The sequence below is a fragment of the Pseudorasbora parva genome, chromosome 5, assembly GCF_024679245.1.
Source record: "Pseudorasbora parva isolate DD20220531a chromosome 5, ASM2467924v1, whole genome shotgun sequence".
In the NCBI taxonomy this organism is placed as follows: domain Eukaryota; kingdom Metazoa; phylum Chordata; class Actinopteri; order Cypriniformes; family Gobionidae; genus Pseudorasbora; species Pseudorasbora parva.
In genome coordinates this window covers 48,320,297-48,338,126 of record NC_090176.1, presented here as the reverse complement: position 1 = coordinate 48,338,126, position 17,830 = coordinate 48,320,297, and the positions used below count along the sequence as shown (strand labels likewise).

Sequence of the window (17,830 nt, the reverse complement as noted above, 5' to 3'; positions counted from 1 at the left end):
GATGGAGTGTCAGTTGAGCTGCAGCGGCTGTTGGATGCTGGCATCATTGAGCCTGTTGATGCTTCACCATGGATTTCAAATTTGGTGGTGGTTAGAAAGAAAACAGGGGCACTGCGCGTCTGTGTGGATCTCCGCGCAGTAAACAAAGCAGTAATTCCAGACAGATACCCATTGCCCACGTCTGAGGAGCTCACGGCACAATTTCATGGCTCCACTGTCTTTTCAAAACTGGATCTCAGAGAGGGCTATCTCCAGGTGCCCCTTCACCCAGAAAGCAGAAACCTGACAGCCTTTGTCACACACCTTGGTGTTTTCCGCTACACAAGGATGCCGTTTGGCCTTAGCTCCGCCCCTTCCTGCTTTCAAAAGGTCATGACCTCAGTGCTGGCAGGTATACCAGGTGTGGTTATTTACCTTGACGATGTGGTGGTACATGGGGCTACTTCTGCTATCCACGACAGTCGTCTGCAAAGTGTGTTCAAAGCCCTCACCAAACACAGTCTAACCCTCAATGGAAGCAAATGTGTTTTTGCTGTGCCGGCCATTGAATATGTAGGCTTCCGACTTTCCACTGAGGGCATATCCCCCCTTCAGTCTAATGTGGAGGCCATCCTCTCTGTTCCTGAACCGACCTCGGCTGCCCAGCTGGCTTCATTTCTGGGCATGACAGGCTACTACATGAAGTTCATGCCTCAGTATTCAGCCATAACAGCCCCACTGCGCCAGCTGCTTCGGAGAGATGAGCCGTGGGTCTGGTCTCTAGAATGCACCAAGGCAGTGCAAACTCTTAAAGCTCAGCTTACCTCACCTCCAGTGTTGGCACATTTTGACATATTTAGTCACACCCTGGTCACCTGTGATGCCTCGGCCATGGCGATAGGGGCTGTATTATCACAAGTACAGAACGGCATGGAGAGGCCTGTCGCATTCGCCTCCCGAGCGCTGAATCAAACCGAACAAAAATACTCAGTTGGGGAGCGGGAGGCACTCGCTTGCATGTGGGCTTGTGAGAGATGGCACCTCTACCTTTATGGCCGCCAGTTTACACTGAGAACAGATCACCAGGCATTGACAGCTCTGCTCGCCTCTACTGGCACCGGTCACAAGCCGCTGAGACTGCACCGTTGGTATGACCGCCTCCGCCAATACAACTACACACTACAGTTTACCCCGGGCCGGGATAATGTCGTGGCAGACCTCCTCTCTCGGTCAGTTCCTGCCCAGGCCCCGCCCACCAGCGTCAACCACATTGAAAGTGACATTATTCACATGCTACACACCCCGCTCAAGTCCACGGTCACGCTACAGGAACTGAAGGCTGCCTCAGAACAGGATCCAGTCATCTCCCAGCTCTGCATCTACATTCGTCAGGGATGGCCAAGGGAACTACCAGAGGAGCTGTTAGGCTTCTCTCGGGTCAAGCAGGAGCTCTCCTGTTGGAATGAGACATGTGTGGCGCGTGGGATTTGCACTGTGATTCCAGGGGCTCTTCGTGCCAGTGTGCTGGCCATGGCACACGAGGGCCACCTGGGCATAGTGAAGCTTAAACAGAGATGCCGTGACCTGGTGTGGTGGCCAGGCATAGACAAAGACATTGAGGCCCTTGTTAAAGAATGTCCCGCATGCCTTGTGAGTGGAAAAACTGGCCGCCAACCCCCACCGCCCCTGCAGCCTCTGGCCTGGCCCTCAAAACCATGGGAGCACCTGCAATTAGACATATGTGGCGAGATCCACGGTGCCCCCCACTATCAGCGGTTCTTGGTCGTAGTGTATGATTTACACTCCAAATGGCCTGAGCTGACCACTACTGGCTCCGTCACCTCTCAGGTCATTGTGGACTTTCTGGAGTCCCTTTTCTCCCGCTGGGGCCTTCCACAGACCATTACAACCGACAATGGCCCACAGTTTATATCTGTGGAGTTTACTTCATACCTGGAGAACAGGGGGATTCGACACATCCGCACAGCCCTGTATCACCCACAGGCAAATGGCGGGGTAGAACGCTTTCATCAATCCCTAAAAAATGGCATCAGAGCACATCAGGCCCAGGGCTGTTCCTTTAAACAAGCCATACGTCTAACACTGCTACACTACCGTGCTACCCATCATTCAACCACAGAGGTTTCCCCAGCCTCACTCATGCTTGGTAGGGAGTTAAACCTTCCACTGGACAGGCTCCGCCCCACCGTGGTTCAGAACACACTAACACCAGTTAAAGCCTCAGTCACCCGCCGTCAGAAGCGGATGAAACAGTGGTTTGACAAGAAAAAGAGGGTCAGGATACCAGATATCACTGTGGCAGACTGGGTGAGAGCTCGTCGACCGCACAGGGAGAACAAGATGGCATCATTTTGGTCCACTCCACATCAAGTGGTCCGCCGACTCGGACCAGCCACATACCTCCTAGATGATGGCAGCCGCTGGCACGCCAGCTGCCTTCAGAAGGTGCCAGCACCTCCGGCAACGTTAACTCAGACTAGCGGGGACATAATGCCACCCAGAGTGGAGCAGGAAGACACCTTGCTTTCATCAGCTGCACAGCCTGAAAATACTCCCTCGTTGTCACACCCAGTGCCCCCATCACCATCGTCACTGCCCTTGTCTCCAGCCTCCAGACCATTGCTCGCCTCACCTTCAGCTGTGTGTTCCCCACGGCCAGTGCGCGCGAGGGCACGGCCGGATTACCTAAAGGACTTTGTGTCTACCTTTCATATTTGAACCCCCCAGAGAGGGGAAAATGTTATGTCCGTTCAGGATAGATTAATCTGTGTTCATTTGGTAATGCCTTGCTGCGTGTTGAGGATGCAGCTGTTTTGGTCTGATATATGATATTCCGGTTTTGAGAAAGTAAAGTGAGTTGCGTGTATAAACCTCTTGTCCAGCGTCCTTCTTATATACAACACCGGCATTAACTTATTGAGCAATCTGAGCTCCAGTAGCTCGTCTGTTTGATCGGACCACACGGGCCAGCCTTCGCTCCCCACGTGCATCAATGAGCCTTGGCCGCCCATGACCCTGTGGCCGGTTCTCCACTGTTCCTTCCTTGGAGCACTTTTGATAGATACTGACCACTGCAGACCGGGAACAGCCCACAAGAGCTGCAGTTTTGGAGATGCTCTGACCCAGTCGTCCAGCCATCACAATTTGGCCCTTGTCAAACTCACTCAAATCCTTACGCTTGCCCATTTTTCCTGCTTCTAACACATCAGGTTTAAGGACAAAATGTTCACTTGCAGCCTAATATATCCCACCCACTAACAGGAGCCGTGATGAAGAGATAATCAGTGTTATTCACTTCACTGTCGGTGGTAATATTATGCCTGATCGGTGTATACACTGTATAGCTGAACTCAAGAGCAGAGCTGTGAATCTGAAGGATCTGGAGAGATTCTGTATGGAGGAACGGTCTCTGATCTCTAGTCGGGTCTTCTCCAAACTCTTCAGGCATTATAGAAGCAGATTCAGAGCTGTTATCTTGGGAAAAGGATGTATAATTGGGTGATGATAATTGTGGCCAACGAGAACAAGAGAAAAGCATTTATTTCACAATGAGTCCCCCCGCCCCCCACTTTCAACTGTTCTACTTCAATAAAAGGTTAGGATTTTAGGATTTTATTTTTTATTTTTAAATTAAAGATCAAACGTATACACTAAATTGATTTTCAAAGCCACCTTTGCTCAAATGTACTAAGGTTACCAGTAGTAGTGGAGGACACTATATATGTTTTAAATGAATTGCATTACCCTATATCAGCCATCATCTAGTTATCAGTATTAGCCTCTGCCATTAAAAAAAACTATCCATTCAGATCAGACAAGAGCTACAGTTTTTCTTTTGTTCTTTCTCACACACATTCTCTAATGTGCACTGTTAGCTATAAAAAGCGAACCTCTCTCTCTGTGCTTTGAAGATGCCTAACACATCCAGCAGGAGCCACTTAATAGAAATGTCAGAAGCCGCCTCTTCTCAGACACTGCTCTAGACACACAATAAAAAAAAACTGAAAAGGAAAGACAGGCTTGTTTTCAGAATATGCTCATCTGTTTGACATTTTCTGAGAGAACAATAATGTATACATTTCACTCTGCCTTTTGATTTGGAGACACCCTGGGCACCTCGGCTCTCTGCTGCTGTGTTTAAGCATGTGAGGACAATGGCACATCTACCCACTGGGAGCTACAGCGTGTGCCCTCTCTCGCTCCGGTTGCTAACCGCCACATCGGTAAACAACATGCCTGGACAAAAAGTCCTCCACAGGACGCGGCTGTGACGTGCTAATGTCTGCAGGCTGCTTTCAGCAAGCACACACACACACACACACACACACACACACACACACACACACACACACACACACACACACACACACACACACACACACACACACACACACACACACACACACACACACACACACACACAACTACTGCATTATCGGCTTTCTCTAAAACATCGATCACAAGAGCACAGTGAGAAATGAGACAATGAAATATATTCTTCTGCAAGATTTTAAAAATAGTCTACCTCTGATTAAAATAGTCTTTTATAAGTTAAAAAAAGATTCCTTAATTAAATATCTAGAGCAGGATATTGAAGTTCCAAGTGGTCTAATCTCAAAATTTCCTTCTGAAGGCAACTGAGTAATAGTCATTATCAATAGCGACAGTAAAGCATTCATAATATCCATCCATCCATCCATCCATCCATCCATCCATCCATCCATCCATCCATCCATCCATCCATCCATCCATCCATCCATCCATCCATCCATCCATCCATCCATCCATCCATCCATCCATCCATCCATCCATCCATCCATCCATCCGACATTAATATAATATAATAAAATAATATAAAGGTGCTGTCAATCGATTACATATAAACTCATCGCACACTTTTCTGTAATTAATTGCAAATAAACATTACAGTGGTTAATATATTTTTATATTGTAATAATTTCACAGTTAATCTCCCATTGACAACTTTTTAAAGTTTTTAAATATTTGATCTATCAGGTAGGAACTATACAGAAATTGAAAAGTTATCAAACACTGTTTAATATAGATTAATCCTTATTAAAGCTACAAAAATGATTCAGCCAAGAGTAGTGAGTGACTTTCTCTTAGCTTTTTGTTGATTGATTAACATTAATGACAGACAGCATCAGGTTTATTAAGCTGCTGTCATTTTAAGACCTGGCGCACATAATGCGGATCCGGATCTAACGCACATCTGATGTCCTCACAACTCTTTATGGTCATTTAAGACTTTATTAAACTCATTTAAGACTGTGCTTACAAGGATACTAGACAAAGCGGGCATTTTGGCATAATTATGTGTTTTTGTCTATTCAAGTGCTAAAGAGAACTTGGCCGTGCACTGTCTGAAGTGACTTTCTGTCCGCACAAGTCGTGCGTGTGTGCGTGCGTGCGTGCGTGCGTGCGTGTGTGTGTGTGTCACAGACAGGAGATTCACAGACAGGCACCAGTACAGATTTAAGTCATTTTTGTTGCATACTTGAATGGTTTAATAGCATTAGAATGAATGATAGCATGATCGTATCATGGGAAGCCAACGGATGACGGAAATATAACAAATGGCAAGCAGGACGAGGCAGAGATGTGAGAACGGGGCAAGGAGAGCTTGAGTGCATAAAAGGAGGAGCGACACCAGTGAAGGACGAGAGAGGACCAGGCTGGATTTTATGTTGTGTTTTATGCCTTTACTTTCATTTTATTTATTTATTGAAGTCTGTTGAATATTCGCCGGTTCCTGCATCCTTCTTCCCATAACTACGAGCTGTGTTACATTGAGGTGCGGCATGCAGTTCATTGTCACTCACCACCGGCCTCACCCCGTTCTCACGGTCCCTCGGCCTCATCCTGCTTGCCACACTGAGTTAATTGTGTTAAAAGGTGTTAAAGGTTCTATGACATTAAGTTTTTGTTTTATAAGGTTTTTCAAAATTAATATGAGTACCCCTAGCCTGAATATTATCCCCAAGCAGTGGTGTAATGAAGGATCTGGAGAGATTCTGTATGGAGGAACGGTCTCTGATCTCTAGTCGGGTCTTCTCCAAACTCTCCAGGCATTATAGAAGCAGATTCAGAGCTGTTATCTTGGGAAAAGGATGTATAATTGGGTGATGATAATTGTGGCCAACGAGAACTAGAGAAAAGCATTTATTTCATAATGAGTCCCCCAGTAGGTGGCAGCAGGTCTTAATGAGTGAGTCATTGAGTCGGTTTGTTCAAACAGCTGATTCGTTCAGGAATGAGGCAGTTGTTTACAAATTGGTCATTGAATCTTTGATTCAACCGATTCATTCAAACACTGAATCGTTCAGTAAAACACCGTTTCTGATGTGGAAATATGATCTGATCTTGGAAATATTTTTGCTGCTGAAATAGAACAAAAGCAGTCAATACTGCATCTAAAATGTAAGTGACTATTGTTAATTAATTGTTTATGGAACTGTCATATGAAAGTGTCATTTTCAGTCTCGATGGTATTCAGGAAAACAAACTCTTGGTCATGTCATGTGATGTTTTTTAACTGTATATGTTATGATAAAATATAAAAACTTCACATTTTGAATGCTTACTGCAGTATGTTACTGAGTTTCTCTGTGTGAGTGGGGCTGATTTGTTTCCATTTCTCCTTGAAAGGCTGCATGAGCCTCAACAGCGCAGTTATCATCAGCTCGTTATACATTATATAGGCTATTATTATCCACTAATTATCCGGACAAGCCTTAATATCTAGCCCAGAAAATGTAACGAAACTTTGTAGAAATGTAGTGGAGTAGAAAGTATAATATTTACTGCAAAATGTAATGAAGTAAAAGTCAAAAGTATGCGCTATTGATTCTACTTAATTAAAGTACATATACGTGAAAAATGTACATAAGTAAAGTAAAAAAGTATTTGTGCTACTGTATTACATTCCACCACTGTCCACAGGTGGCTAGAAATTTTGATCGGTGTAAACCGAGTTCTGGCTGTCTTTCTCTGCCTTTGAGAAAATGAGAGCTTAGACGAGCCGATCTTGAATTCTCCTGTTATGACGTAATAACAGGAAAGGTTACCACCCCTTCCTCTGCTTTGCCCTTTGCAAAGTTTACTCGTGTTTTTTCAGATCTCTGATACAAACAAAATAACGTCACGCTCACAGCGCTCTCAACATATATGATATGATCAAAATATTTTTGCTGCTGAAATAGAACAAAAGCAGTCAATACTGCATCTAAAATGTAAGTGACCAATGTTAATTAATTGTTTATGGAACTGTCATATGAAAGTGTCATTTTCAGTCTCGATGGTATTCAGGAAAACAAACTCTTGGTCATGTCAATGTGATGTTTTTTAACTGTATATGTTATAAAATATAAAAACTTCACATTTTGAATGTTTACTGCAGTATGTTTCTGAGTTTCTCTGTGTGAGCGGGGATGATTTGTCAACATCTTGGTACAATAACACTTTCTCAGCAATCTTTCCCCAGCTCTCCGTCTCTCTGAACTGGCAGTGCCGTGCCTCACTAAACCACACCCTCTCCGCCACATCATCTCATTTCAAATGCAAAGATGTCAACCAATCACAACAGTGGCTGTTTTCACTAAAATCTCACAACAGACACGCCCCTTGAAACAGAGCATTCAAGCCAGAGAGCTAATATCAGTACAGAAAAAAATGGCTATTCTAAATTATGATTTATTTTGCTGTAAATACTACAAATATAAGTACACCTCAGGAAACATTATGAAAGAATAATACAAATCCATGCAATGGGACCTTTAAACAGAATTTTTTTTTTGCATGCGGTAATGCATTCATTTTGACAGCACTAAATATAATATAATTATTGTGTGTGTGTGTGTGTGTGTGTGTGTTTAATTTTATAAAAATAATGTCATAGTTTTATGTTTTTCATGGATTACGGATTTTATATAATTTCTCTTTTAAAGCAAGCTTGTGAGCTCTTACCCAGAATGGCCACCACTATGTCGTCCTTAAGGATCTCAATGGACCCTCGAGACAGGAAGTAGAGTGCGGTGAGAACGTCTCCGCAGTGCACGAGTGTGTCTCCAGGAGGAGCATGGGTGGTTTTGAAGCGCATGGCGAGAGCACGCAGACATCCTTGAGTCGCGCCCTGGAATGCTTTACATCCCTGAAGGAGACTTTGGTTCAGATGGAGACAAATATCTGCCTGCAAACACTCAGGAAACCCTTTTAAGACCTGGAGAGAGACGTGAGAATGAGGTGACAAATACTCAACTCTATCAGATCCATCACTGAAGATTAAAGGAAGAACATTAGTGCAGACGCTATCTACAATTACACTGTTTGTTATGCTGTGGTGTTAATAGGCTCTGTTCCAAAACATACACAGGCGGCATCCTGACTAAAACTGGCTCCAACAATACAGTACTCTAATAATAATAATAAAATTGTGAAATATTGATCATATATTCAAGATGGGAGCACCTCTATGATGCCTTAAAGTGACAGTTCACTACATTTGGGTACAGAGTCTTTGTGTTGAGTTTTTTCCCCACTGCTAATGATACTATTCTGCATGATGTTTCTGCCAAAGTATTCATACAACTAAAGTGGCGAGAAAGAGACTTTAACCTAGATAGATTAATGATGTAAGTGCCAACTACTGTCCTCATATAGCAGTGTAATCATAAATTAAAAGAGATGAAATAATGAGGGTTCAATAATGGCCAACAGAAATGATTCAGTTTCTTAGCAACATGCATATTAGCTTTAACAAGTGCAACTTTTAATCTCCAAGTCTCGTCTAAATAAGAATGGCTACTATAGACCGCCATCTAATATATGCTAATTCATGCAAGGGCTGGGTGATATTTGCAATTTGTGGACAATGATTTTGCTGGAAAAATTTGGGAAAGATTTTGATGCACCTTTTATTTGGTCATTATTAAAGTTATTATTTAGTTTCTTATAGACAGAATCACAAGAATAAATACACTATATTGCCAAAAGTTTTGGGACATGAACTGCCTTTATATGCACATGAACTTTAATGCCATCCCATTCTTAATCCGTAGAGTTTGATATGGAGTCGGCCCAGCCTTTGCAGCTATAACAGCTTCATCTCATCTGGGAAGGCTTTCCTCAAGGTTTAGGAGTGTTTTTATGGAAATTTTTGACCGTTCTTCTAGAAGCGCATTTGTGAGGTCAGGCACTGTTGTTGGACAAGAAGGCCTGGCTCTCAGTCTCCGCTCTAATTCATCCCAAAGGTGTTCTATCGGGTTGAGCTCAGGACTCTGTGCAGGCCAGTCGAGTTCCTCCACACCAAACTCTCTCATCCATGTCTTTATGGACCGACGCTTTGTACTCTGGTGTGCAGTCATGTTGGAACAGGAAGGGGCCATCCCCAAACTGTTGAGAACACACAAAGTTGGGAGGGTGAAATTGTCCAAAATGTCATTAAGAGGTTCATTAAGAGGTTCTTTCACTGGGAACCCCCCCCCCCCCCCCCTCCAAACTTTACACTTGGCACAATGTAGTCAGGCAAGTACCGGTCTCATGGCAACCACCAAACTCAGACTCGTCCATCAGATTACCAGAGAGAGAAGCGTGATCGGTCACTCCAGAGAACACGTCTCTACTGCTCTAGAGTCCAGTGGCGGTGTGCTTTACTCCACTGCGTCGCACGCTTTGCATTGCACTTGGTGATGTAAGAGCTGATGTAAGGGCTTTGATGAGCTGCTCGACCATGGAAACCCATTCCATGAAGCTCTCTACACACTGTTCTTGAGCTAATCTGAAGACCACATGAAGTTTGGAGGTCTGTAGCTATTGACTCTGCAGAAAGTTGGAGACTTCTGTGCACTGTGACCCTTAGCATGTGCTGACCCCGCTCTGTGATTTTACGTGGCTTACCACTTCATGGCTGAGTTGCTGTTGTTCCCAATTGCTTCCACTTTATTATAACACCACTAACAGTTGAGCGTAGAATATTTAGTAGTGAGGAAATTTCACGAATGGACTTATAGCACAACCTATCACAGTACCACGCTTGAGTTCACTGAGCTCCTGAGAGCGAGCCATTCTTTATCAAATGTTTGTAGAATCGTCTGCATGCCCAGTGTTTTATTTTATACACCTGTGGCCATGGAAGTGATTGGAACACCTGAATTGGAGGGGTATCCCAATACTTTTGACAATATAGTATATTTTTCATAATTTTGATGCATATCTTAGTAATTTTTCTTGTGATACTCTTTAAGAATCTAAATAATAATATTATCTCATAATTTTGATGCATATTAGTATCAATGCATTTTTTAATCTGTCTTTAAGAAACCAAATATGAATAATAATGACCAATTAAAAAATGCATTGATACTAATATGCATCAAAATTGAGATATTAGTTTTATTAATGTTATTATTTAGATTCTTAAAGAGTATGCTTGAAGACTAGGAGTGCTTGAAGGAGAGAGTCACAAAGAGCAGAAACACAGCATCTTTAACAAAGATGAGCATTAATATGTCCAGAACAGAGTGAAGGTTGATGTGTATAAGAGAGACTAAGAGCTAAGACATGAGTCGTGTCTGCGTTTATATAAATACCTCCTGCTCTTCCCAGGTTGACGAGGTCGGATACGAGGCAGACATGGAAAGAGAGAGAGACAGGTGTTGCTTTCAGTACACACACTCACACATTCAAACTGTGATAACATGTTCAGATAGCATTTCAGAGATCATTTATAGGAACGGTTCAACCAAAAATGAAACGTCTGCTATTATTTAGTCACCCTTGTATTCCAAACTATTTTTATTTTTTTGTTGAACTTTTTAATACTGCACTTTTCCATGTATTACCGTTTATTTTCAGTGAATAACAACACTTTTAAAACAGAGCAACTTCTTTTAATATTATTTTATGGTGCTTTTTGTTTTTACTAGATCTTAAGTTCCACAGAAAAAATAATGAATGTGAATGTGAGTATAAATTTTTTTTTTTTTTCATTTTTGGCTGAATTGTGCTAACAAATAGGACTTGGCACCGATATGCTCCACTTCCAATGGGGTCCGGATCTCTTTGTCAGGGTTTATTCTGCGATAACAAACGGCTGGATGTACATCTTCATCCTTTAACTTAAATACATTCGATCATATACAGTAAAAGAGTAAGAAAAGCTGTGTTATAGCTTCAGCTGCGAGGTTCCTCTGAATAACGCAGATATACTATTTTTACATGGTGTAGCATTTCGCTGTGAAAATGTGCTTACACTTTATTTTAAGCTGTCCTGTTACAGTGTAATTATTATACCTTTAAGTACTGAGTAATAGTAATTAACTACTTGTACTTACTATTGGATTACATTGTATTCATTTGTTAATCTTTTATTTTTTTTAATTGACCATTTGCAAAGCCTCAGCTTAAAATCAGTGGCTACTGACCGATCCTATCTTAGCGAAGGGTCAATTCAAATTAAATAAATATTTGAAAACATGCATTGAAAATATGACTGAATAACTAGATAAGGATGTATCAAACGCACCGTGTTCAAGTCGATGCCGTTGGTGTAGGTCCAGGAGTGTTGGAAGTACTCCTCCAGTCTCTGCCGGAGCGGGTTTGGGATCTGGTGGAAACGGATGAACTCTTTCACACGGAGCATCTGCATGTGGTAGCGCGCCGTACCGGAATACAGCCGCTGGATGATGGCAGAAACATTCCCAAAAATGCTGGCGTACATCAAAGCTGAGGAAGACAGGACAGGGTCACGCAGGTGAAACTGCAAATGCAAGGTACATTTTGTCTGTGGAGGACAATTTAGATCAAATCAGCAGTGTTTCTTTATGTTGTTATCATTATTATGCATGATGTGTTCTCAGCTATTTATGATTCGATATCTGTGTTTTACCTGTGCTGTCCAATGAGGGATGATGGGATAGATTTTTGAATTTGGACCTGACTGGTTTTTGAATGTCTTTTCTTTAAAGCACTGAATGTGCTGGTCTCAGCCTTATCATCGGCTGCAGTCATGTCTTCATCTCATACATGAGCAACACTCACATCCACACAAAGAAAACTTGTAGACAAAGTTTGGGTGAGCAAGGTGCGAAACACAAAGGGCCCTATCATACACCCGGCACAATGCAACGGCAGACGTGTTTCAGCCCGAGGCAGTTATCATTTTCAAGCCCAGCGCCACGATGTTTAAATAGCAAATGCACTCGTGGCTATCGGTTGGCTGGTCTGAAAATGAGGTCTTTCATTTTGTTGGCGTGTTTATATTTCGAGGAACTAAAAAACGACTGCGCCATTGACCAACAAGAACCTGCTCTAAAGTCAATTGCAAAATAGTGGGGGTTTTTTGTGTTATTTAAAGGACGTGTTAATAATATGCGCCTATAGGCGGATGCACAATGCGTGTACACTGATTATTACACACACAGGGACGCACAAAAGCACAGAAACATGCCAAATATTAAACTAAAACAAAAGGACTCCACTCTCGTTCAGTCTTTTCTGCTCGCAAATTCTGGCATGTAAATAGTGAATCTGCCACTGTGCGACCGCAACTGGCTTTTAAAGGGAATGGGCGATGAGACTCTGATTTGTTTATTGCACTTAATGCCCAAAACACACACATGACTCATTTAGTAAGTAGGCAACACTTTTAGACCATGCGCCTGGCGCGCTGACCATTTTTTCAGTTGTTAAACTAGCAAAAGTGGATTCTGACACGCCCTGAGTGTCAAATTAATATTTAAAGGCATGCCAGACAGCAAGATGGTGTCAGCCCAGATCCGGCCCACATCTGGTACACACATAATCCAAATGAACCGGATCTGGGCCGAAACGTTGTTGTCTAGGAGAGTTCACCCAAAAATGAACATTCTGACATCATTTACTCACCCTCCTTCTTTCTTCTGCTGAACACAAAAGAACCATCAAACAGTTTTTGGTTCAGATTTTTTTCCCCATACTATAGAAGTCAACGAGGCTCATCAACTGTTTGGTTACCCATATTCTTCAAAGTATCTTTTGTGCTCCGCAGCAGAAAGAAATCCATGCAGGTTTGGAACAACTAAAGTAAGTGATGACACATTTTTTGGGTGAACTATTCCTTTAAGTTCAGTAACTACTTACATTTACTCAAATAAATTGCACCACTGTCTGTCCCAGAGTGCAGGATGAAATCATCCTGTGTAATATATATATATATATATATATATATATATATATATATATATATATATATATATATATATATATATATATACAGTCTTGTTCAAAATAATAGCAGTACAATGTGACTAACCAGAATAATAAAGGTTTTTCGTATATTTTTTATTGCTACGTGGCAAACAAGTTACCAGTAGGTTCAGTAGATTGTCAGAAAACAAACAAGACCCAGCATTCATGATATGCACGCTCTTAAGGCTGTGCAATTGGGCAATTAGTTGAAAGGGGTGTGTTCAAAAAAATAGCAGTGTCTACCTTTGACTGTACAAACTCAAAACTATTTTGTACAAACATTTTTTTTTTCTGGGATTTAGCAATCCTGTGAATCACTAAACTAATATTTAGTTGTATGACCACAGTTTTTTAAAACTGCTTGACATCTGTGTGGCATGGAGTCAACCAACTTGTGGCACCTCTCAGCTGTTATTCCACTCCATGATTCTTTAACAACATTCCACAATTCATTCACATTTCTTGGTTTTGATTCAGAAACAGTATTTTTGATATCACCCCACAAGTTCTCAATTGGATTAAGGTCTGGAGATTGGGCTGGCCACTCCATAACATTAATTTAGTTGGTTTGGAACCAAGACTTTGCCCGTTTACTAGTGTGTTTTGGGTCATTGTCTTGTTGAAACAACCGTTTCAAGGGCATGTCCTCTTCAGCATAGGGCAACATGACCTCTTCAATTATTTTAACATATGCAAACTGATCCATGATCCCTGGTATGCGATAAATAGGCCCAACACCATAGTAGGAGAAACATGCCCATATCATGATGCTTGCACCTCCATGCTTCACTGTCTTCACTGTGTACTGTGGCTTGAATTCAGAGTTTGGGGGTCGTCTCACAAACTGCCTGTGGCCCTTGGACCCAAAAAGAACAATTTTACTCTCATCAGTCCACAAAATGTTCCTCCATTTCTCTTTAGGCCAGTTGATGTGTTCTTTGGCAAATTGTAACCTCTTCTGCACATGCCTTTTTTTTAACAGAGGGACTTTGCGGGGGATTCTTGAAAATAGATTAGCTTCACACAGACGTCTTCTAACTGTCACAGTACTTACAGGTAACTCCAGACTGTCTTTGATCATCCTGGAGGTGATCATTGGCTGAGCCTTTGCCATTCTTGTTATTCTTCTATCCATTTTGATGGTTGTCTTCCGTTTTCTTCCACGTCTCTCTGGTTTTGCTCTCCATTTTAAGGCATTGGAGATCATTTTAGCTGAACAGCCTATCATTTTTTGCCCCTCTTTATAGGTTTTCCCCTCTCTAATCAACTTTTTAATCAAAGTACGCTGTTCTTCTGAACAATGTCTTGAACGACCCATTTTCCTCAGCTTTCAAATGCATGTTCAACAAGTGTTGGCTTCATCCTTAAATAGGGGCCACCTGATTCACACCTGTTTCTTCACAAAATTGATGACCTCAGTGATTGAATGCCACACTGCTATTTTTTTGAACACACCCCTTTCAACTAATTCAACTAATTGCCCAATTGCACAGCCTTAAGAGCGTGCATATCATGAATGCTGGGTCTTGTTTGTTTTCTGAGAATCTACTGAACCTACTGGTAACTTGTTTGCCACGTAGCAATAAAAAAATATACGAAAACCTTGATTATTCTGGTTAGTCACATTGTACTGCTATTATTTTGAACAAGACTGTATATATATATATATATATATATATATATATATATATATATACACACACACACACACATACACATACACACAGGATGATTTATTTATGCTAAAATACATCTTTGTCAACATTTAGCAGTACACTAACTGGTCTAAAGACTTTCAGACATGGATTAAAGATGACATCATGGGACAATAAATTTATTGATTTGAAAAAGTATTAGAATTTATCTTCTAGATTGAAATGGAGATTAAATATGTCAGTAGGAATAGTTTACAAATACCTGCAATTTAGCCATTTCAGGACATGCACTTTAATTGAATATTGAAGAACCTTAATTTGATTTTTTTTTTTCCTCTATACCTAAAGTTTCTCTCACAATCAAACTAGGTTAAAATATATTCTTTAAAAAAGTCTCTTATACTCACCAAGGCTGCATTTATTATTGTAAAATATTATTACAGTGTTAAATGACAATTTTCTGTGTGAATATATTTTAAAATGTAATTTATTCCTGTGATGCAAAGTTGAACTTTTACCTTGTCACATGATCCTTCAGAAATCATTCTAATAAGCTGATTTTCTGCCCAAGAAACATTTCTTATTATCTTATTTCTTATTTTTATTTCAGGATTCTTTGATGAATCGAAAGTTCAAAAGAATAGCATTTATTTCAGTATTTAAGAAATATTTCACCAAAATATTTAAACTTTTGTCATTTAGTCACCATATTTGTTTAATTTTTTTCTCCATCTAAACGTTCTCCCTTTGTGATTTTCAGGAATAACAACATGCGGGTTTGGGAAGCCATAAAGGTGAGTAAATGATGACAGAAATTTCATTTTTGGAACCGTCGATCTCTTTCAGCTATTTGTGTACATGCTTGTGTTTCAGACTTACATCCAATGAGCATGACGCAGATGGAGAAGATCTTCTCCGAGTTGGTGTTCGGGGACACGTTTCCAAAGCCCACGCTGGTCAGCGAACTGAATGTGAAGTACAGTGCAGTGACATATTTATCCTTTATGGTTGGCCCAGAGCTGGGGTCACTGTCATTTATTTTCTTCCCAATGGACACCTCGAGATTGTCAAGCCAGCCGATCTTATGGTCCAGGTATGGTTTCTCCATATTTCCAATGGCGTACCAGATGCAGGCGAGCCAATGGGCAATCAGAGCAAATATACACATAAGGAGCATGAGAACTGCTGCGCCGTATTCAGAGTAACGGTCCAGCTTCCTGGCCACACGAACCAGTCGGAGGAGTCGTGCGGTCTTCAACAGGCCGATGAGAGTGGTTGTCTTGGAAAAGAGAGAAGGTGCTCATTAGTTACATTGAAAACATTGTATTCGACCAAGATACTCATTAAGGCTTATCAGGTTCTTTTTCATAGGCTTTAAAACTTGCGATCTGCTAATGTTTTCCTTTTCATTTAGTGTGTGAGTGTGATATACACTATATTGCAAAAAGTATTGTGACACCCCTCCAAATCATTGAATTCAGGTGTTCCAGTCACTTCCATTGCCACAGTATCTACTATAAAAAAAAGCACCTAGAAGCACTGCTTCTACAAACATTTGTGAAAGAATGGCTCGCTCTCAGGAGCTCAGTGAACTCAAGCGTTTGTACCGTGATACCTGTGCAGTAAGTCCATTTGTGAAATTTCCTCAATAGTAAATATTCTACGGTCAACTGTTAGTGGTGTTATAATAAATTGGAAACAACAGCAACTCAGCCATGAAGTGGCAGGCCAGGTAAAATCAGAGAACAGGGTCAGCGCATGCTGAGGGTCACAGTGCACAGAAGTCTCCAACTTTCTGCAGAGTCAATAGCTACAGACCTCCAAACTTTGTGTGGTCTTCAGATTAGCTCAAGGACAGTGTGTAGAGAGCTTCATGGAATGGGTTTCCATGGTCGAGCAGCTCATCAAAGCCTTACATCACCAAGTGCAATGCAAAGCGTGGGACACAGTGGTGTAAAGCACACCACCGCTGGACTCTAGAGCAGTAGAGACGTGTTCTCTGAAGTGACCAGTCACTTCTTTGTCTGGCAATATGATGGACGAGTCTGGGTTTGTCGGTTGCCAGGTGCATGGTACTTGCCTGACTGCATTGTGCCAAGTGTAAAGTTTGTTGGAGGGGAAATTATGGTGCAAGGTTGTTTTTCATTCTGAATATAGCTGTGAAATTAACTCTTAATGCTTCAGCATACCAAGACATTTTGGACAATTTCATGCTCCAAAATTGAATATTTACAATTACTTAAAGCTTTGGAAGCTGACACACTCTTGAGGTGTTTGGCCAATCACAAGGCTTTGTGCATGGAGGAGCTTTGTACAGTACATGAAAACATGTCAACATTAAAGCATGTTAACCTACACACATGTTAAGACAATCAAATTGCTGGGTTAAAACAACCCAATCGCTGGGTTAGTCCATTTACAAGCCAACTTGGGTTGTTTTTAGTCCAGCATTTTTTAGAGTGTACTCTGTTACACCCAATTTTCAAAATAATGAGCTCTTAAAATAGCATTATATGACCCCAAAACAAATTGTTCAAGAGGGCAGGTACAACCCGTTAAACGACCCAATACTCTGATAAGAATAAAAATGTGTAGTACATAATATGCCCACCCAGAACTCCAACTCATGTTCCGTGTAAGAGTTAAAGGAAAAAGTTGGTGAATCTATGTGTACCTGAACTTTTAAGGGGACTCAAACCTCTTTTGAGTTGTGTTATAGTGTCTGAGGGTGTGTTTACATGTGCAATGTACTAAAAACAGACAAAGTTGTCAAAATGATCCCCATTCACACGGATCTAATGACTTAAAAAGCTGTTATGCATGCCAGGCCAGTAGTTCGAGATTGTGGATTTGTCAAGAAACACCCCGCAAACACACAATATGCATGCATGAACATGTAATATTAGTTTAAATGTATTTTAGCTCCCTTT

At 41.4% G+C, this 17,830-nt stretch overlaps 1 protein-coding gene across 2 annotated transcripts in view; it reads right to left on the bottom strand.

Moving 5' to 3' along the window:
• Window positions 1-17,830, bottom strand: part of LOC137075692 (potassium voltage-gated channel subfamily H member 7-like) — a 152,783-nt gene that overhangs the window by 40,033 nt on the left and 94,920 nt on the right. For both annotated transcript variants that reach the window (XM_067444581.1, XM_067444582.1), the window contains 3 exons: window positions 15,780-16,179; window positions 11,542-11,742; window positions 7,987-8,241 (listed from right to left, as the gene is read on the bottom strand). In XM_067444581.1, the coding sequence (XP_067300682.1) occupies window positions 7,987-8,241; window positions 11,542-11,742; window positions 15,780-16,179 (856 nt within the window). The remainder of the gene's footprint in view (window positions 1-7,986; window positions 8,242-11,541; window positions 11,743-15,779; window positions 16,180-17,830) is intronic.